This window comes from Chelonoidis abingdonii, chromosome 1 (assembly GCF_003597395.2).
Source record: "Chelonoidis abingdonii isolate Lonesome George chromosome 1, CheloAbing_2.0, whole genome shotgun sequence".
Taxonomy (NCBI): Eukaryota; Metazoa; Chordata; order Testudines; family Testudinidae; genus Chelonoidis; species Chelonoidis abingdonii.
Genome location: NC_133769.1, coordinates 332,501,000 through 332,523,960, shown reverse-complemented (window position 1 = coordinate 332,523,960; position 22,961 = coordinate 332,501,000). Strand labels below are relative to the sequence as shown.

The window sequence follows — 22,961 nt, the reverse complement described above, 5'->3', positions numbered from 1 at the left end:
CACACTTACCCTGCCTAAGTGCTCAGCATGATGGGATTGCTTGCCCAAATGATCACTTTTGGCTGTATTGAATCCCCAGTGTCCTTGTTATTGGGGCAGGAGTAATAAAGTGTTGTTATCCTTGTTGTATGAATTGAGGGCAGCAGAACTGTACCTGGCATACCCCGATGGAGGGACTCACCCTCAACTAAACAGCACTTGCTAGTCAAGGGACAGAGTTCCAAAGGCCTGGGGAGAGGTTAGCACTTGTAGTTGCACCTGGTAGTGTAGTCCCTTCCTCTATCTACTGAGTAATATAAGAGCTAATTTACACTCAATTGAGAGTCTTGTTCCATGCTGCAGAGCTGAAATCACTGATATCTAGGTCTAAGTGTTAGATTTACTTTGCAACAGTGTCTCTGATGCAAGAAGCTGCCACACTAACAGCTGAAATCACTGAGAACCATGTTAAGTGGTGGGCCGTGAAGGCATTTTGGTGAGCGGCCTGCAGGGTGGCTGGTGGAGAAGCACGGTGAGCGGCCAGCAGGGCGGCTGGCAGAGAGGGACAGTGCAGAGCCCCACAGAGAGGCATGGTGGCTGGTAGAGAGGGGTGCCAAGCGAGTGCCCAAGCAGTGGAGTGAGTAAGGTGCCTCCTTACCCCCCACTCCACCCAGGGTGGGAGGTGAATTTTGCAGATGCACCTCTGATCTTTGGGTCTTCACTGACCAAGGACAGCAACTATGAGTGGGGTTCAGAGAAGGGATGGGCATGTTAAAGGGACTTTTGGGTTGCTGGACTTAAGAACCTGAGGGGAAAAGGACACTGCCCAACTTCCTTGGGGATGGGTCTTTTGCTCATGGTTTATGTGTCTAAATCCTTTTTGGAGTGTTTTTCCAAACTAATGCTGAGTTACTTCCCTTTTTTTATTAAAGATTTTTTGCTACACTGAGACTCTGTGCTTGTGAGAGGGGAAGTATTGCCTCTTAGAGGCACCAAAGGGGTGGTGCATAATTGTCTCAGGTTGCTGGGTGGGGGCTCAAGATGGTTTTGTGTTGTATTGTTGAAAAGGACCCCTAGATATTGAACACAGCCCTTGTTGCTGCCAACTCAGACGGCAGAAGGGTTATAGTGCAGTTTTTATATACCAGCATACACAACAGTGGACCAATTTCTCAGCTGGTATAAACCAGCACTCTCTCTCTTAACTAATGATGGAAAGGTTACAAACAAGTCAAACAAACCCTCATGCTTCTAGGCATAAGCCAACCTTTAACAAGTGAAGCTTGGGAAGAAACTTTCCTTTTGGGCAGGCAATTCCATATCTGCCTACTTCAGGATTTCTTGCACCTTCCTCTGAAGCTGCTGGTACGGGCCACTATTGAAGAATGGCTACTGGACTAAATGTACCACTGGTCTGATACGGTATGGCAATTCCGATGTTCCTAAAGTATCCAGCTAATAGCTATTTAGTGCACAGCTGTATGAGAGTGAAAAAGAACCATATTGTAAATATAATTAACATGAAGTGAATGAAAATCTAGTAATCTGGAGTAACTCTTCAAAGATTTCTCACAGGCAGTTTTAAATGTTCTTCTTTTCAATTTTCAGGCATGTGTTTCATATATTGAGGTCATTAGCATATCTAAGAAATCCATTTTATTGTAGTTTATACTGTGTGTTCACTGTATTTAGTCATCATAAGGTAAATAATTCATAAGTAACAACAGATATGAGCCAACAGTTAACATATGTGTATGATCACAGTACAGAAATGTGTGGGAGAAATTTCAAACATATTTGGCAATTTAATGCATACTTCCACCTTATCTACCTTCAGATATCCCCTAGATCAGGGGTTCTCAAACTGGGAGTCAGGACCACTCAGGGGTCTCAAGGTTATTACATGGGAGTCGCGAGCTGTCAACCTCCACCCCAAACTCCACTTTGCCTCCAGCATTTATAATGGTGTTAAATATACAAAAAAGTGTTCTAAATTTATAAGGGAGGGGTCACATGCAGAAGCTTGCTATGTGGAAGGGGTCACCAGTACAAAAGTTTCAGAACTTCTGGCCTAGAGCTATATATGTTCGATAAGACCACGTTAATACATATAATAATGCAGTTTGCTGTGGCTAATTGATAATAGCATTATTTTGTATGTACCTAAAGCATGACATTTGAAATCACACAATCAGTTAATTCCCAAGGACAGGAAGAATTCTCATATTTGGCCATGTATGTCAATATGAGGATGAACCAGTTCTCTATATGGGTACATGCACTAGTTCCTAAAAGTGGTAAAATATCATGTCATAGGAAATTCATGCAGTACGGTTTATAATCCTCTCACCTGAAAAGTTAAGTATGATGTGATATTATCCAGCACAGGATAAATATGATTCCTGTGTGTTTTACTCTTCTGCCATCTGAGATTTCCTTTTATTAATCCAACCTACTTCAGTCATGTGGTTTCAGTAGTCCTGAACTGCCGGAACAAAGTGGCATTTGCCTACATATTTGTTTCTTTTAGGGTTTCATTTGTGTATCTACATTAATAGCTTAGCTCCCTCTCCACTCATTTTGGAGAGGAGCAGAAACACTCTCTTCCTCTCCTCACAATCTCCCACACTCATCCTTGGTGACTTAGGCTTCCATGTTGATGACCTATCCTGCCCATTAGCTGCATATTTCCTCGCACTCACCCCTTCATTTGACCTGCAGCCCTGGTTTAACTGTTCCACTCATTAAAAAGGCCATTTATTTGACTTAGTCTTTACCAAGCACTGCTATCTCTCTGATCTCTCTGTTGCTCAGTTCCCTCTCCCCAACCATCACATGGTCTCTTTTAGCAGCACTCATCAGCCCTCCCCATTTCTCCAGTGCCTTGTCTCAGCCATTCTGCTGACTTCCAGTCCATCAGCACTGATAACATCGCATCTCCTCTCAGACCTCTGTTCCAATGATATGGTTGTTGAGTCTCTCCATGCTTCACTCTCCTCCACCAGTGACTCCTTTGCCCTTCTCTCCCACAGTCAGGTCCATAGTGGCTCACCCCCTGCCTCAGCTTCCTCTGCTGTTGCTCTTTCACTGTGGAGCATCTCTGGTGGAAATCCTGTGACCTCCACTACAAATTTGTTCTTTCCTCCTTCAGTTCTGACATCTTTCTTGCTAACCAACTCTACTTCTCCAACTTAATTGAATCCCCTGCGCACAATCCTAACAACCTTTTCTGTGCCTTGATTCAATTCTCAATCCCTCTCCTCCTGGGAGAGAACTTGAAAATAGTATCACATGCCTAAATTCCAGTTTATATGCATGCATCTGACAAGCACATTTTCAATGTTACCTCTGATGTATTGTTTCCTTCATTTTGCACCATACCAGGTCATTGTCTTAGAATGTAAAGACTTCAAGGCATGGGTATATGTTTAGCGCAGTCCTATTGCACAATTTCATGTGCACCTAGAATGCCATAATCAGTAATAATAATTACCAGTATAATGTCATCGTGCAGTGAAGTTTGCAGAAGGTGACAGATGTCCTGCAAAACTCCCCTAAATTCACTTGGTGGGTTATATGTGGGACCACACAGAATGCAAACTCTGCAGATCCTGGGTACCCAGGGGAAAAAGAAGTTGGAGCCCCACTGAGAGCTGATCCCTCCATGGTGATGACTGGCTCCCTTCTCCTTCATGGCAGCATGACTCCTCTAAGTTGCTAGTGGATTCTCTGCTTATATCTGGTTAAACAGTTCCTTTTGCTTAGGGGGCTGAAGACACAAAAGAAGAGTTAATGTTGTTTGAAGCAGCATTAACTTGTGCAGATATCTGAGTAAATATCTATACAGATTAAGGGAATATTACACACAGGCCAGGTCTACACTGCGACTTTAAATCGGTTTAATGGCCGATATACCGATTTAACGCTGTACCCGTTCACACGACGTCGTCATTAATATCGAGTTAAACGGCTCCTTAAATCGATTTCGGAACTCCTCCCAGACGAGAGGAGTAGCGCTAAATTCGAAAGTGATAACTCGGATTAGGGTTCGTGTGGACGGAAATCGACATTATTGGCCTCCTAGAGGTATCCCACAGTGCACCACTGACCGCTCTGGTCCGCAATCCGAACTCGGATGCGGAGTGCCGGTAAACAGGAAAAGCCCCGAGACCTTTAGAATGACATTTCCTGCTTTCACGTGTCCAGCTCTGATCACCACGGGTGGCGATGCAGTTCAAATGCAAAAGTAGCTCCTGCATTGAACCTTACGGCAGATACTAGATCTGATCGCTGTATGGTGAGACAAATCTGTTTTATCAGAGCTCCGTTAAAGAACAGGAAATGCCAAAGCGTTTGAAAAATAAACTCCAGGATACACAGCGGTGCGTGACAACCGTAACGGGAAGCCAGAGACTCAAACGGATGCTCATGGAGGGAGGGAGGGGGTAATGAGGACTACAGCTACCAGTCTCCACAGCAGTCTCTGAAAACTATTTGCATTCTTGGCTGAGCGCCCAATGTCTGTAGCTTAATACACGGTGTCTTGCGTGGTTCACGGAACAGCTCGTCAGTCTTTTCCCCCCCCCCAGCACGTGAAAGAGAAGTAAAATAAATAATTCCTTGAGTACTGTAAATGTCACCCTCTGTGTACTGAATGCTGCTGGCAGAGAGTACGCGAGGTGTTGACAACGGTCAGGATACCGTTTGTGATCTCAGGGTCCATGATTGCTGTGCTATGGCGTTTGCTCAATGCACTCCGGGAAAAAGGCGCCAAAGGGTTGTCTGCTGCCTTCACAAAGGGAGGGGTGAGGCTGTACCCAGCACCACCCGGGGCAATGTTTTCTGCCCCATCAGGCACTGTGCTCTCAACCCGGAAGTGGGAACTATGGGATAGCTGAGGAACAGCTACCCACAGTGCACCGCTCCTGAAATTGATGGTAGCTTTGGACCATTGACGCAAACAATCGATTTCGTGATCCCACTGTGGACGTGCTAAACCGATTTTATTAGATCTGTTTTGTAATATCGGTTTAAGCTAATTCGAAATAATCGTGCAGTGTAGACGTACCCACAGAGTAGCTGCTTCTCTGGCACATAGCCTCCTAAAATAGTGACAAATGTCACTTATTTAAAGTCTGATAACTCAGGACTTTCTAGGACCAGAAGCAAATGCTATGTGTCCCTCTGGAAAACTAAGAATCCTCTCTTTCCAATGGTATAAATCTTCCAATTCTCTCTCTACAAAGTACAGGATCTTAAACCTAACACTGATCCAGGACTCAGTATTGCTCATTCTAGGGGTGAGGCCCAAGCATTTTTGGGTGACTCTCCCTATGTGTTTGGGAAAGGAAGAATCTTTTTTCATGGCAAATTGTTTTTTTTTATGATGGTGGTTATAAGAAGTTGCTCAGAATTTGATATATGAGAAATGAGCCAGGAGATGAACTGGTGGGCAAAGTGGAGGCGAAGCAGTAAAAGGTGCATGATACATGCACTGTATCTCAAAAATATCACATTTATGTGGAACATATGGGAAGTTTATATGGTGGTGCAACAGGGTGCCAGGAACTACAGTCCTGCATGGAGATGCAAGACTGTGTTGATCCACTCTGTTAGCAGGAGTTAAAATCTCTGTTAGCAGGAGTTAGAAAGCTGAGAAGTAACTTCTGACGACTCATTGTGGCAGATGCAACCTTTTAACTCCACCAGGATATAAGAGAGGTAGGTATGAAATTCTGGTTAAAGGGAACTAGGGGTAGAGACATTTCCACATGGATGTCTTGGGGATAAAAGTGTAGGCTTTTAATATTGCTTGAGGTATCAATAAAGGCAAACTTTTGTGAGGGGGTGCTTTGACATTATGCATCTTGTATAGATTTTGTGCCAGGCTGGAACACCACTTAGTTACAGAGTGGGTATAATATTTGGGATGTCCTGCATAATTCATGTGTGGCTTTGATATTTATGAGTAATTCAGACATCAAAGCCTCAAGTTAGATAAAACCTTTATGCCACAAAACTTCTATATCCCATACGTGTGTATGTGCATCTCTTTTTCTCTTAACTATGGTGCTGCTATTCATGTGATAACCTTGTAGCCATTTCACCTGCACTCTGCCCACTAATCCATCTCTGCTGCTGACATTACAAACTTCTGAACAGCTTTCAAACACCCACTTAATGCTGGTGTAGATTGTATTATGGTAGCACCCAGAGGCCCAAGTCAGGGACCAAAATTCATTATATGAGGTATGGGAGACACAGGTCATTAAAAAATGTCTCCCCATGATGAAAGACAACCGGTGTGTCATGGGGGAAAGATAACAAAACAGTGAAACAGCCATGATTAGCACAAAAAGCAGCAGGCCTAGCCAACATCAAGTGTTTTTGGCAGAGATGAATTTTAAGAAGAGATTTTAAGGAAAACAAACATAAAATCGTAAGGCTGGAAGGGACCTCAAGAGATCATCAAGTCCAATCCCCTGAATTGAGGCAGGACCAGGTTAACCAAGACCATCCTTGACATGTGTTTTAAAAAGCTCTGATGATGGGGATTCTACAACCTCCCTTAGAAGCCTATTCCAGAAAGTAACTACCCTTACAGTCAGAAAGTTTTCCCTAATATCTAACCTAAATCTCCCTTGCTGTAGACTAAGCCCATTGCTTCTGTCAGAACCTCAGTGGACATGGAGAACCGTCCTTTCTATAATAGCCATTAACATATTTGAAGACTGTTCTGTAGTGGCTTTTGGGATATTATTGGGAAGCTTTTTCCATACATAACGGGTGACATGAGAGAGCATGAAATTGCTTGTTAGAAAATTGGACTAATGGGCAATGAAGGTTTGCATTGTTGACACAGCAGTGGTAATATAACAAAGTGATCTGATATGTGGTTGTTTATCAGGGCTAGAAACAAGTGGGAAGGTGGCTCCCAGCTCCTCTCCAGGAACATAAAGTACAAATTTCTAGTCCCATTATGCAGTGAGATATTGGATTTTAAATCTGTTGCTAGTCCAAAACTGAATATTGTCCATTCTGTACTTCAAACTGTTGTAGCTGGGAAAGGTGAGATGGGTCACACCAGCTCCTTGATAGCCACCCACAAAAAAGAACCACCAAATACATTATTTTTCATCTGCTTGCAAAATTCTTCCTCTCAGAGATGTCTCCAGCCTCCACCACTAACCTCTTTGGGCCCTGCCCCATCAGAAGGTCATGCCATTGAAACCTCACCTTGATATAATGTAATCTTTCTGGCAAAACAACAGACCCTTCTGGTGACTTCCTTCTCATTGCGGTGATATGGCTGGTGACAAATAAATAAAAACCCACCAGATTTACTAGTAACCTTCGGCCCTCCTCTCCCCCCAACAGATTGTTGAGGTGCATTGTGTTATTGTTGCGAGGACAATACTGATTTGTAAACTATTTGGGTTTGCAGATTAGTTTACTTTCAAATTGCATTGGACTGTAGTTTACTCGCAGAAACCCGTCGAACAGTCCGCTTCACAGAGAAGTGATTTCATTATGGAGCATTAAGGGAGTCGGCTGCTGCAGGAGATTTTGGAAGCAGCACGGGGACACTGTCCAGATTCTCCACTGAATGCTCCCGAGCCTTAAAAGCCGTTTATAATCCCACGCTCTTATCCTGATTCTGAACTGCAGGAATCTACAGCTTCCTCCGAGCAAAGAGCGAGGATCTTCCTGGCGTGTGAGTACCGTAGATCACAGTAGAGAAGAAAGGCAGGGTAGAGCTGTCCCAAAAGTGCTCCCTCCAGTGCGAGTTGAACTACTCCTGGCTGCGGCGGCTCCCCAGCGCCCCTCGGCTCCCATGCGCTGTCTGATGCGACAGCGCTGAAAGGGGGTCAGGCTCCAGCAAAGGAAAACATCCACGTGGTACAGCTGAAGAATAATGGGGCTCCAATAAAAGTGTTCCACAAACTTCCAGGTGATCTATCGAATTTCCACGCTGTGCTTCATGGGGACAGGTGTCTGGCATCCAATGTACCTGGCATGCAATTGTCAGTGTAACCAGCAATGATTTGCTCTGACACAGAGGCTGGTATTTCTATCTACATTCGCAAGAGCGGGGTTGATTTCCAGACCGTCAGTGACCAGGCTCTAAATCCCCTATCGCAAATAACACCGAGAATGTCACAGAATCCACCTTCAGAGTAGTTTTCCAGTTACAATGATAATACTGTTTGTTTTATCCGGTGCCATGGCGGACAGGGCTCTGCAGGGGTCTCCAAAAAGATCCTGCTTCCAGCCAGCAGCGTGGCTTTATACATTAAGCACGCGCTTCATTTATACCATAAAGTTTCTGGCCATTTATTTAATTATGTGCACGCATACAATGCCGCAGAGCAGTAAGAGACATACTTTAAGTAGTGAATAGAGCTGGAACCGTATCTGTATTGCAGCAGGTAGAGCTGAGCGCTAGGACCTCGGAGAATCCTCCCAGTAGCAATCAGGACTACCTTAAACCCAGCCCAATGCCTCTTCCTGCGCCACTCTGCGTGCTGGATGGAGATCCACAGTCAAGAGCTGCAGCTCAATGCTGGAGTACAACATTTAACAGGGAGCCCTGCAGAAGCAACACCTGTTTCGAGCCAGCCAAGAAAGACACAAGCACTTGTACGTTTCTGCTTTACTTGCGGATCGTCAATAATTCTAAACCTGCGGACATCTGCTGAGCCTCCTGAGAATTCTGGATAATAGATCTGGACGTCAAAAGTTTTTTTCTTTTTCGGATTTATCTCCGCCAACAACGTGAGATTCCCCCGCCCCCTTGCAGGATTCATGCTGATGTATGCAGTCTGTTATAGAGTAAAAACAGCGCATGCCTTTCTGGAGTCAGAATCCATAAATCCTGACGTAGCCTGTGCATCTTTAAAAAAATCCCTATAACGCCTAGGTAGTTAAGTTGCTATGGTCATTCTTATCTTAAACCAAATGGAGAAACTACGGATTTTTTTCCTTATTACAGTTGGATGGGCTGAAGACCTTACTGCTTGCTAAGAGCTGGGGATATATATACATATATATAGATATACACGTATATATGTTTATAAATATGTCAGTGTGTGAGTATAAAGTGGTGGTTTCTTAGACTAACAGGGGTTTGACCTTGACCCTGTACCAGTCAAAACAGAATATTACTTTTATTTATGCATTTAATGGATTGAAGAAAGAACATTTTCTCTGTAACTGCAATAGGGAGGGGAAGTGGAGTGGATATACCCGATCTTATATCTCCTGGGTTTGGCACCATTATTGTTTATTCTTGTTCTCTAAAAACAGAATCTTCTGATGGCTCCCTTAGGTGAAGTTGGGAACTATTTCGGTGTGCAGGATGCAGTACCCTTTGGGAATGTGCCCGTTTTGCCGGTGGATAGTCCGGTTTTGTTAAGTGACCACCTGGGTCAGTCTGAGGCAGGTGGGCTACCCAGGGGGCCTGCAGTCACGGACTTGGACCATTTAAAGGGGATCCTGAGGCGAAGGCAGCTATACTGCAGGACTGGATTTCATTTAGAAATCTTCCCCAATGGTACTATCCAGGGAACCAGGCAAGACCACAGCAGATTTGGTAGGTATTATCGTTAACCCTTTAGTGGTCATGTGATGAAATAATAAAAAGACGGGAGGGGGGAACGAGACGGGAGGAGAATGATTTATTATTATTGTTATGACGGGCCAGCTAAAGAAATGTGTACGGAAATGCAGATACGCGGGTGGCACAACTGCAGCAGCCAAAGCAGCGGCACTTACAGTATTTTTAGTTCAGTAGTAATATTTTCTAGCGTTAAATTATGCCTAACGGTAGAGAGAGAGATTGGGAGTTTTTGTTTATTGCTCAGGACGCTTCTACTGAATGGGCTGCTTTCAGGAGTTTAAAGAGTTTTCAATCAGTAACTACTACAATTTTAAAATCCACTGAGTTTCCTGAAGGGAGTGGCTCTCAGTCTGTAGCCACTTTTATGGAAGGATTTTAAAAAATATCTTAGTCAATTAACTACCTGAATTATAAACTGATCGTCTTGATTCTCAGTGAGGGATCCACTGGCAGACCCTCCACGTCCGCACAAGATCTCTCTCTGAATGATCTCTGCGTGCATAACACAAGATCTTAGTCATGAAATAAGAATAATGACAATACATTGTAGGAAGTAGGAATTACAGGGCTCGCAGGTATCCAGTTAAGACTGGTGCTTGTCATTTTCCATAAGCATGCAGCAAAATGTGGGCTCCCTCAGCTATGTGTGTAAAGCTGGGAGCTAATTTTAGAGCATTCCGTGGATTTCAATTCCAGAGGTCACTGTTTGTGACTCAGCATTGACGACTGGGGGGCTTATGCCTTCATCCACTTTTAAGAGCCTGTGCGCGCACACGTAGTCAAACGGGCCTGGAGCTACCCTCCTGGCAGTGTAATTTTAAAGACTCTGTAGGGTGCATATATAAAAGTAGCCGAGTCACTTTGGATGGAGTGACTTATTGGTTTCTAAGGAGGGTGGTGCCTTCATAGCTATCCGGGCTTCCAAGCTGTTGGAAGGAGTTAACTTGTGAGTGAACCCACCTGACAGCACTTAAATTAGGTCGTAAAAACAAAGTCCTGTGGTGGGTTTTTTCCCCCTCCCCTTCATGTTTTAATGCCAGATGTTGAACAAGATCTAAATTGTATTTTATTGCTTTGTGGGTCTGTTTAGATAATACCCGTGTTGTAAGGGATGATCTCCAAAGGTATTCGAGGGTGGGCGGAGAGGATTAAAACGTGCACAGTCACCGTATAGCAGCCGGTGTCAGACTTTTCTGTCTGATAATTTAACGTTGTTTCCGAACACCCTCCTGCAGCCACACCGCTCTCAGAGCTCGGAACAGCAGCTGACAGGGAAATTGGCGGGGCTTTCCCTGCTTTATGATTGTTTTGCTAAAAGATTTGCAATCTTATAAACACACGCACGTTGAGAGGAAGGAACACCCGCTGTCTGGCCGAAACTAGGATGAAGACAATAAAATATATAATAAAAGAATGCGGGCAACGCAGCAGAGCGCAGCTGGGCTTTCCAGCCTAGCCGAAACTCTGGAGGAAAGTTGAGGGCTTGACAGTAATATCTGCCTGATGGTTGCACTCTCCCCCGGCTGCCGGCCCTTGCCGTGGGCGCGCACACAGGTTAGTGTCAGGCCCCGGGAGCGGGCTGTGTGTGCCAGGACAGAGCTGAACTGGTGCCTTTGCGCAGCACCGGGGAGCACTTTCCCAGACAGCGGCAGCAGGCGGCTCGGGCGCGTTCCGAGGCGAGCTGGGCTCACGCCGCTGGCAGGTGTACGGCGGCCGCGCGGCGGCGGTTGCTATTTCGCGCGTCTGCCTGGGCCGTAGCAGGAGGGACTCTGCAAGGTCCTAGATCCCTCCGGGTTCCCCCCGTTCGGAGGGGCGCTGCCAGCTGGTCCTGCCCAGACAGCGCGGCGGCGGGGACCGCGTTGTTCGAAGCCTGTTTTCCTGCCTGGCGCCCGGCTTTGCCGCCGTAGTGCTGGGGAGCGAACCGGAGCCGTTGCGAGGGGGCTGCTACTCTAGCACTGCGGCGGAGGAGCTCTTTGTCTTCCCGGCAGTTTGCCGAAGCAAAGCGCGGGGCCGATCTCCTGCCCGTTTGCAGGCAGGGCTGTGGGGGTTTGCAAAGGAGGGTCCCAGGGTGGAGGTGCTGGGAGGGGGTCTTGGTTTGACTTGTGGTGGGGCGGTATCTCCTTGCAGGTGTACCAGGGCTGGATGGCATCTCCGGTGCCCAGGCGAGCGGGCGCTGACCTGAAGTCTCCTTTCCATCTTCTTGGTCAGGGACGTCCTATACCGCATGTACAGCCAGGTCCTTCCTGTTCCAGAGCTAGCGGGACCCCCCACTGGGGCAGCCGTGGGGTTAGGGCTGGCAGCGGGGGCTTCGGGGCAGAGCTAGGCAGTTCCTCAGGAAAAGGGAGAACGAAGGGGACCAGAGGCTATTGGTGAGCCCCCCCCCCCCGCTGTGCGCTCTGGTCCTGGGAGCCCCGCTTTGCCCCAGAGAAGCCCACAGCTAAAAAGTCGACTTTGGGATGCAATTTTGGAGGCGTGCCTATGGCATGCCATGAATCCAGCTCGCCTGTGTTCCGGGAGCCTTAATAGTCTGCATTTTTACAGCCAAACGTACACCTTAAAAATCGCGCAGTGACAGCAGAATTAGCTCCCCCCCCTGCCATCCCATGTGATCAAAGCCTTATCTCTCTGGGGTGACAAAGGATTTTTTTGATGCAGTCTCCTTTGGTCTAGGGCATTTGGTAGACAGTGGAGTCATTGTAAATTCAGTAACTCTGGGACAGTGAGAGGCGTGCCCTCTGCGTCAGCACCGCACTGCATGCACAGCATTAAAAACCCAGGAATATGCAGTGGGGGGCGGAGGGGGGTGGGTGCTGCTGAGAGGTGACCTCCGCTTCGGGACCCGCAGCCACAAAGAAGCGCAGCAATCAGCATCTGTACCAGCAGCAAGGGAAGGAGGAAGCTCCTACAAACCACCCACTCGACTGTCTATATAAGTCAGCCGTGACCGCTGGGAGCCTGTGTTAGGCTTGGGATCCGAGTTTTATTCAGGAGACAGGTGTGTGTGGGCGCAGTGTGTTTTACAGAGCTACTTCGGGACCAGCCAGAGTTGAGCCTGTGGGAGAGAGGAGGCAGGCTGAGGTGCTCGCCAAAGCGGGGAACAATAAATCTAGTGGGCTTTCTTCCCCTTGTGGAGGCCAGTGATCCACAGGGTGCTGCATGGCCTGACCTAGAGCATCTCTGCAGCAGTCCTTGGGCAGTGGATGCAGTGTGTATGTGACTAGCTGCCCGCCCGGCTGAAGGAGGGTGCAGACAATAGCTCCAGAAACGGGAGTGGAAGCAGAAGCAGCAGAAACAGCTTCTGGCACTTTTCCCCTCCTCCTTCTGGTGCTGTGTATATGTGATCTCCTCTCTCTCTTTTACCTGGCCCCTCCACTGTCTCCTTGGAAGGGACTGGGCTGGGGAGAGGGCTGGCATTGTAAAGAAGAAATGCAGGTAGCTAGCTCTAACCTTAGAATCATAGAACCATATGGTTAGAAGGGACTGCAAGGGTCATCTAGTCTAACCTCCTCCAATATGCAGGATGTTATGTCTAAATCATCCAAGACAGGTGGCTATCCAGTCTTCGCACAAGGAAAACTCTCACTGAGTTCAGGGGTGTGTAGCCTGAGTAATTCCAGGGGCCTGGATGAGAAATAAAGGACACCAGAGAGAGGAAAGGAAGCCTGCAAGAAAAAAAGTTCCCATTTTCTCTCTTCCCTTCCCTGTTAGTGACTGCTGCTCTGCAAGTCTGGTGGTGATGATGCAGCAGCACCACCCCCAGAAACATTGTAACACCTCTGGATGCAGTAACTACAACAAAACATAGCATCCTTGGAACTGCAGTGGAGTTGCAGTTGCCACTGACCAACACAACCAGCAATTTTGCCAGCTATTTTAAGTTATCTAGGGTCAATATGCTCTGTCAAAGCCTGAGGGGCCCTCCTGCCTCTTGGGGAGTTGTAGCTGCTCTCTGGTGCTTTAATTGGCCTAATGTGGCTATGTAGGAAAAGAGAGGTGACAGCTGTGACTGTCAGGCAGTACTTCCCAGCTGAAATGTTTGTTCCAGCTGAGTGCCAAAATCGGAGCTTTCCAAAAGCAGACAGTAGGTGTCCAGAAAGAAGCTGCAGAAGCAGGGCTGCTCCAGCAGTGATCTGTAGGGATTGGGGGAAGGCCTGGGAAATCATCCTCTTTTCCCCCGTCCTTCTCTTCCCTGTATTCCCCTCCCCGTTTTGAGCTATCTGTTTCATGAGTCTGAACTTCAGTAACTTCATAGCCAGGGAGTGTATCTTTTTTCCTCCTCTCTATTTTTTCTGTGGTAGCATTATCACTTGCTAAATATAATACAGCACAGTGCTATTTACCTAGCTCTTTGGCTCCAGGTCATTTGTGGCTTCCCTCCTCTGTGCTGGGTACCTCATTACCTCCTCTCTGGAAATTTCACAAATAAGTCACGGATGGCAATGATGCTTATTTAGTATACTGGTGGTTTATGACATTTTAGGGTGTTAAGTAGAAGCCACATATGCCTTAGTCCTGCAATATGAAAAATAAATAACTATATTGAGTGAAAAACAGAAATGTACAAAGGGTGGGACAAACACAGTCCCGAGCTGAAAGGTATTCATTATTTAAGGCCAAAGAAAATACATTTGTAGTTCCAGTCTTTACTATTGTGTATTAGACTAGGTAAAAGTTGAATTTATTCTGCAAAAGGTGTACCTACTCACCTCCCATGACATTGGTAGGAATATAGGAATTGCTCTACATGGTCAGACAAATGGTCTGTCTAGTCCAGTATCTCTAACATGGTCTAGTATTCGATCGTTCAGAGGAAGGTGCAAGAAACACTGATGCAGTCATTTGTGGAGTAACCTTCCCACAGGAGAAGTTTCTTCCCAACTTCCTTGGTGAGAAGTTGGATTCTGTCTTGAAGCAGAAATGCTCAGTGTCTGAGAATAAGATGCTCACACATTTTAGAAAATTATATCTTCATTTTGGAGGCTGTCAGATTTTTAACTACAAATGAGACTTAAGCCTCAAAGTTCGGAGGTGTTTTGTCCTGGTATTTTAGTTTGGACTACTCTAATTTTGAAGGGAAAATATCCCTTTTAATTTACTATCTGGTTCAACTTGTAAGTATTACGTGTACATTATACAAACTATAAAGTGAAAATATTCACAAGGGCATAAGGCCAAATCATGCAATCCTTAAATTGGCAAAACTCCCAATGAAGTCAATGAGAGTTTTGCTTGAGAGTAAAGACTGCAGGGTAGGCCCAAAATAATCTCTTGAAGTACTCTGGTGTGTAACATATACTACTACTTGTGAATGGGCTTGTGTATTTAAAATATTCAGATGGCTCTATTGTAATCTCAAATATGTGGGTGTTCCTTGCCAGTTACCTTGAAAAATCTGCTACTGTGCTTCAATAGAACATATGACAGCACTTCCTCCCAACCCTCCAGACAGTCAGCAATGTGCACCTAAATATTTGAAATTAGAGTGGCAGTTAAAGTTATGCTCCACTTTTATACATGCTCAACATTACTAACTTAGAGTTACAATATGGAATGCTATACACTTAATATAAGAATTGACTCATTTAAAATTCCCTGGTAATGTATATCAAGTAATATGATAGTTCAATGAAAGCCTTACAGAAGAAGCCTCATTAACAAGATTTGGAAGTATTATATATGCAATAAGGGGTAAGTTTTAATTGTTTCAATGAGCTGATTGTGTCTGAAACATCACCATAAATACTATATGCTGCATACCATGTCTTGTTGTTATTTCAAAGACAAAATTCCATAATTACCAAATATTTCCCCACTACATTGTACAAAGCAATTTAAAATATATAGGCCTTAATATGTCAGGGTTATAAAAACTGTAAACATACAGTGTAGTGCTTATATAAAGTAACGATCAATAGTCCCTTATAGGGAATATGTTTCATCTTAACATTATGTTGGCTAGAAAATTTTCCCATAGGCTTTGACTTATATTTTATTAGATTTATGTGGCTCATGCCTATTATTGATTAGCGCACAGACTATTTTGTGAGAGATGAAAAATTAATTGTTCATAAATCCATGAAAGTACTTATTAGCCAGATAAGACTCAACACTGCAATATTACACTGTTTTATTGTTTTATGTAAATATAATTTCCAGTAAGCTTTTTTTAGATATACATATTTTACCGATTTATTGAAAATGCCTCTCTACATTTTATTGTATGGCTCAGAAAGTAGCTTAATGCAGCGATATGCTTCTTTTGTATTAATGTTGCAGTATAGTTATTATGAGATCATTGTAGTCTTGCACCAATACTGCAAAATGAAAAATGATGTCTATTTTGTTCCACTGAAATTCTAGATTTGTACAAGTCTTGGGTGGTAGCATCCTGGTTGATGAGGTAAGCAATTTGCAGGGAAGGGAGGGAAAACCCCCCAGAACCAGGTGACTTGGTGATGCAGATACTCACTGTACCATGCACGCAGAACTCTGGGAACTTTGCAGAAGCAGTGTTTCTCTGCAGAACATTCTGATCTATAGTGCGCAAATGCCTCTTTACATTAATCTCCCAAAATGTACAAAAATCATTTATGCATGTTTATTTGGAGCAGGAATATTTTAATTTTCAAAGTTAGGATGAGTAAAAATATCATCCCAGAGAGTTAGATGAATAGTTTTGTAGACAAATGTGTATGAGGCTCTGGACTGCACCTCAGATTTTTATTTCTCAAGGTTTTTGGAGGACTGTGCTGTGAGTAGATTTCTTTCCATGTATGTATTCCTCATTGGATGATGCTTAAAAATGAATGCTTCTTATAGCAAACACATAACATTTTGTTTTCCTCTTGCAGTTTTTGTTAAAACATGTTTTTAGGGATTTATTTGGCAAAACAAATTTCGTAGCCAAAATTAACGTGAGTAAGGAATCTATCTGAATACTTTAAATTTTTTTCTTTGAATTTATTGTTTGTGGTGCAAATCAGGATACTGATAAACATTGTGTAATATGATCATGCTGTAGAGTTTTGTTTAAAAAAATGCTGGGAAAGGTTGAGAATAATATCTTGGCTTGACACCCTTATGCTATCTGCAATGCATCGTTCTAGTAGAGGCTTAGGAGAGTTAACTGTTTCACATATTGCGTATTTTAAAATAACACATTAAGTAGTTCTCCTACTTGTTGGGGAGACAGCCCTGAAGTGGAAAAACAATTTTGATAATATCTCCTTGTCAATTAGTGATCAATCAAAAGCAAATGATCTTCAAATGGAAACAACCTGTACATTTCTTTTGTTCTGTATTTTGCAGGTATACTGGAATTTATCAGTGTAGCAGTGGGCCTGGTCAGCATTCGAGGGGTAGACAGTGGACTGTACCTTGGAATGAATGAAAAAGGAGAACTCTATGGCTCGGTAAGTTTCTTACCAGTTTTGAAAACCGTGCTCTCATCTGATTGCATTAATTATTATTAGTGTCACAGTAGCTCCCAGAAGCCCTAATGAGATCTGAGGTCCATTGTGCTAGGCATTGTACAAACTCATAGCCACTGCTTTAAATATTTTACAATCTAATTTAAGACAAGATGGAGCAAATCAATGTAACAAATAAGCAGGGAAAACAAGGGTAATAGTGGCAGGGAAGAGTGATTATGTAGACAGACTACAACTTTCAAGTTTGTTTTTTTTGTTTTTTTAAATGATAGTAGTCAGGAAGTTTTAATGTCCCTTGCTTATAAATGATCATGACTAATAGGCCATTTACAGTAGGCATCATAGTAGAAGTCGGTCACAAGGAGGGATTTTAATTAGGACAAGGTGGCTAGTTTTGTGGATATATTGGGGGAGCTCTTTTCAGGCATAAGGGTTGTATGGAGAACCAGTGATAAAAGTTATCCTCCTTGGAAGGGGCAGCAGAAGTTCCAAGAATGGAGAGGTAGGGAGAGGCTAAATTATGCAGGGCCCTAAAAGCAAGGAAAAGAAGTTTGTTGTTCTTGTCTTTGAAAACTTGGCAAGATTGTGAGAGAGAGGGGCAGGAAAGGTTTGAGGAGGGAGGAAAATGGTGTCTAGGGATTTCCAGTGTGAGAGTCAGAATGAAGAAGTAGTGCTCCTGGAGAAGGAAGGTGGCAGGACTGACGAAGGAGAGAACATGTCACTGGGCTTCTTTCAGAGGCAGGAGGAAGGAGATACTGGTGATGAGCAAGGGATTGCTGGGACAGGCCTAGCAATGAGAAGGAGAAAGGAATTGTGAAGGTGGTGGAGAGTTTGGCATGGAGGGAGTCAGTGAGGATGAGATAGGAGAGTCAGGAGTTAGTGAGGAAGAGTGAGGTGGGTAATAGATGACAGCTACAGGGAGGGGATAGGTGAGAAGTGTCAGAGGAAATGTTGTTTGAAGGAGTGAGGGAGGGGCTGTGAGCACAAAGAGCAGGAGAGGAGAAGCCCAGTGCCCCCAACACATGTTCCATTGGAGATGATTTGGGGTGGGGAGTGTATAGAAAAGGAGAAGCTTCCACATGGGAGAGGTCTAGCAGAGGAGTTTCCAGGGGAAAGCCAGGTTTCATCCTCTGTCCTCTGATACCATGCTCTGTGAGAGCAGGGATATAGAGGAGTCAAGGATGACTGCCCTTTTTTTGGAGATGGAACAGGATGAGAGAAGTGGGGCTTGAGGGATGCGGAAGAAGAGTCCAGAAGGACAGAGGCGATTAAATGGGCTGTCTTAAGAAATAATTGTTGTGCAATTATTGGATCAATAATCCAAAGAACTAGTTAAGTTATGAAGCAGTTATATGGCTAAATTATGCAGGGAAACCAACAGTAATATTACTGATTTTTTCAGTTCATGAGGTGAATATTTTTAAGCAGATAAACATATGTCCAATGAACCAATTAATTTATGCTACACTTTTCAGGTTTTATTTAAAGCAAATATCTAAGGATAACAAAAGGCAAATAATTTAAAAATGACTCCTTTTTACTGATGAGGCTTTAATAAATGGATTTGGGAAGTTAATTTTAGTAATGTGACAGAACTTTTCCATGTTAGGTTTGTATTCTACGTTTGTATTTTAATGTCACAGTGAACTAGTGAAAATATTCCTTGTTAAATATTTCTTCAAAGTTATATTTTAAAAAACGGAGCCCTTCAGATTGGAGGATTGCCAGACTGGGGAGTTCCATTTTTAAATGCATGACAAGAGATTGCTTGTCCTCATACTACAGAGATGCAGCATACCAAAGATTGATGGTAATCAAATTGTATTACTTTAAATGAAACGTAAGATGTAATGGCTACTCAGTGTTATGATACTCCAAAGCCTTGTCAACACTAGCAAAATTAGTACCCATATTTCAGCAACTGCCAGCTACTGTGAAGACAGGGCTCAAAGCAGGTTTTTATGACAGTGTCAAAAGTGCCTAGTCTACATTAGTGTAATAGGATCAGAGCAGGTGCATTTCTGTTGGTTGTTACTGTTAACAGGTGCTAACTTTGCTAGTGTAGATGCAGTGAGTGGGAAGAATATGTATTTACACTGAAATATCTCTGGGTGACTATTATAAAAGGTGTGACATGTGTCCAGTACTTCCAAATCAGCTGCCTTAAGATACATATCCTCCCTTTTTTGTGTTAAAAGGCATGGAATTTGAGGCCTTATCCTGAGATATCTTGAGCACCACTGGAGAGGGGATAGGTGGCAGAGTAGAACACCCAGGGTATGTGACTACTGACAATTCTCACAGAAGGCAGGAGATTGCTGGGAACAACAGTGTCAGTTTTGGCAAATCTTGACCCATCCATGCTCCTCCGGGCTTTCATAAAGCACTGCCTATTAGGTAGATCTCCACTAGCTGTTCGTCCTCCCCTCTTCACAATATGTAAGCTTCAAAAGGAGGAGCTCCTCCATCATCATTATAACATTTAATATCTTAAATACCTGTACAATTGTTTTTCTTTGTAACAAGCTGCTCTCAGGTAGGAACATGCTATATAGAGTGGTTGTTTTCAGAGTCCTCCTCTCTACCCCCATGTTCTGGCCTTGGCCATGCAAAACTCAGTATTTGTGTTGCATCCATGGAGAGGCCAGAGGTAGTTCTCAATGGCCATAACTGCTGCTTTGCAGTAACTTTTCCTTCTGTGCAGCTACTTTGTCCCGTTCACTCATGTTGACTCCTCTTTTCAGCATGCAAAGGAGACTCAGTATGATTCCTCTTCACAACAGAGCACATGCAACAAGATGAGATTTAATATAGATATAAGTTAACTTTTGTTACTGGAAGAGGAAATGAATATCTGTGTTTCAGTCTGTAAATTAATTGTTTAGAAAACAGCTAATTTGATTAAGACCTATATGAAATAATCTATAGAAAACTAAGCATGACCTTGCCCGACAAAAGTACTGTGTGTGTTTGAAAAGATATATATTATAGTGTGGGTGTGTTGCTTAGGAAGGTAATGATACCTTGCTACAGCATCTTGTCAGGACTTCATTTGTGATATTATATGCACTTCTGGTTTGTTCTTGTAAATTTGCAAGGACGTATACAAGAAATCCAAAGATTGGCAAATAAGACATTTTGAGAAGAGAGATTTTCATAGTTCACAAAAGAATAACTTGGTGTAGGAAAGATGGCATAATGTCACATTCCATAAATACCTTTCAGACTACAATGTAAATAAAAAAAGAGAATTATTTGGTCTCTCAAATGGTAGGACAAGGAGCAAGGAAACTAAGTGAGAAAAAGTTTAGCTATATGTTAGGGAAAAAAGATCTGAAGAGCAATTGGGCGAGGTAAGTAGTCAAAGCATCACTGCAGATATGTAAGAATAGGACAGAAAAAACACTATTGGAAAATAATGTCACCTTGCAAGAACACTTAGCATCTTTGATCCAGAAAAATCCCAAATACCTTAGACTCACTTCACTTCACCACCACTGTGAGAGCAGTCTTTCATGGGAGGAGGAGCAGGGAAGTCTTTAGGTACCAACCTCACTGCACAGCATAATGGTCCATCTAGCTGTGACGTTGCAGTCTATATGATTTTATAAAAATATGCTAATAAGTGAATATAATATAACTGGAATATGCTTCATGCAAAAGTCTCTTGTAAGGTATCATTACAAAGCTTATAATCTACTGAGTGTGATAATCCTATTTGTATAAATGTACCACTCTTATCTGAAACAGAAATATGAAATATAAATCTGCTCTGAGGGCCTGTTGTAAATTATGCCAAAGTGTGGGCCATTAATGGTGTTTGGAATTCTTGATGACTCTCACTAGACCAGACAATTTGTCTGCAGAATTGGGTTAAGTCTTCCTGTATAAGTGATGTGCTGGCAAGTGGGTCAATGGAAGTTCTTTGCAATGACAATGTGTCAATGTACCTGAACTGAATCCATTTGAACCTGTGTCTTTTCATTGAGAAGGAAAGGGGTGGGAACTTCAGAGAGGGACAAAGGATTCCTGTCTAATGCAAAAGATATATATAGGGGTGGAAGAGAACAAAGGGTGTTGGAGCCATCATGAAGAATCCCTAGCTCACCACTAGAGCTGGAACAAGAGCTGTACCAGGGAAAGAATTGTGCCCAGGCCTGGAAGGTGTCCAGTCTGAGAAAAAAAACTTACTGAAGCATCTCTGAGGGTGAGATTATCTGTATTCAGTTTGATTAGACATAGATTTGTGCATTTTATTTTATTTTGCTTGGTGACTTACGTTGTTCTGTCTGTTACTACTTGGAACCACTTATCCTACTTTCTATATTTAATAAAATAACTTTTTACTTATTAGTTAACTCAGAGTTTGTATTAATACCTGGGGAAGCAAACAACTGTGCATATCTCTCTATCAGTGTTATAAAGGGTGAACAGTTTGAGTAAAATGGATTTGTTTGGATTTAGACCCCATTGGGAGTTGGGCATCTGAGTGTTAAAGACAGGAACAGTTCTGTTAGCTGCTTTCAGTTAAGTCTGCAACTTTGGGGCATGTGGTTCAGACCATGGGTCTGTGTTGGAGGAGACTGGAGTGTCTGGCTCAGCAAGACAGGGTGCTGGGGTCCCGAGCTGGCAGGGAAGGCAGGGGTAGAAGTAGTCTTAGCACATCAGGTGATAGCTCCCAAGAGGGTTTCTGTGATCTAACCCATCACAGTGGCGTAGTCGTGCAGGCTCTGTGCACAGCTGATTGCTTTGAGGAACTGGTAGTGATTTTAAGCGAGTTTTAAGTGTGGTGGCTGGAGAACAGACAAAGTGGTTACTGGTTTGTTATTTTCTATTTGCTTATTTCTGGTAAGGGAAGTAGGGACAAAAAAGGAATCAAAATAAATAAGATTGAAGATCAGAAGAAGCTAGAACTATACAAGTTGCAAATTGCCCAGAAAGGCTGAACACTGGGCACTGGGAAAGTCTCTGTTAACTAAGAAGCCCCTGAGCTGAGTGCATCTCAGTTTCAGTGAACTGCAGACAGGTGTGGCCCAACCTCTGTGTCTGTGCTGAAGCTAACTGGAATGTCTAATTTAGCAAGATAGGAGTGGAGGAGTGCCTGTTCTGGCAGGAGGAGATCCTCTGTGGTATCCCAGCTCATCGAGTGATGGTCTTAAGGGAAGACAAATAGAAACTGATGTACAATTTGCCCAGAAAAAGGCTGCCCTGGAAAAAGAAAAGGCTGCCCACCAGCCTGGACTTAAAAGACAAAGCAATTAAGACCCAGAAGCAGGAACTGGCTGTAATGGAGTGGAAGAGGTGCACAGAGGCATATATCCTGGAGTTGGAAGTTGGGGTCCTGGTGACTGCTGCGGTGGGAACAAGCCCCAAAGACTCTATCTGGAAGCAAACCCAACCTGAGTGAAAGGGGGAGGATTTTGCTGGCCAGCGAAAGGTCTGTCATAGCTGGTAGCTGTGAGGCTACATCTGGATCAGGGTCTCTTTCCCTTTTGGGGGGCACAGGAGTGTCTGCCCCATAGGAAGCCCTAATAGCTATTGATGGACCTATAGTCCATGAAATTATCTAGTTCTTGTTTGAACCCTGTTGTAGTTTTGGTCTTCATAACATCCGCAGGCAATTAGTTCTACAGGTTGACTGTGTGTTATGTGAAGAAATACTTCCTTTTGTTTGTTTTAAACCTACTGCCTATTAATTTCATTAGGTGACCCCTGTCGTCTTGTGTTATGTGGAGGGATAAATAACACTTCCTTATTCACTTTCTCCACACCAGTGATGATTTTATAGACCTCTATCATATTCCCCCTTAGTTGTCTCTTTTCCAAGATGAACAAGTCTTTTTAATCTCTCCTCATATGGAATCTGTTCCATACCCCTAATCATTTTTGTTGCCTTTCTCTGTATTGTTTCCCATTCCAATATATCTTTTTTT

At 43.6% G+C, this 22,961-nt stretch overlaps 1 protein-coding gene across 1 annotated transcript in view; it reads left to right on the top strand.

Moving 5' to 3' along the window:
* Positions 1 to 8,523: 8,523 nt before the first annotated feature.
* The window catches only part of FGF9 (fibroblast growth factor 9), a 31,564-nt gene continuing 17,126 nt past the window's right edge, over positions 8,524 to 22,961 (top strand). Inside the window, exons 1-2 of the mRNA XM_032778557.2 lie at positions 8,524 to 9,571; positions 16,907 to 17,010. Coding sequence (XP_032634448.1) covers positions 9,295 to 9,571; positions 16,907 to 17,010 — 381 coding nt within the window. The 5' untranslated portion in view covers positions 8,524 to 9,294. The remainder of the gene's footprint in view (positions 9,572 to 16,906; positions 17,011 to 22,961) is intronic.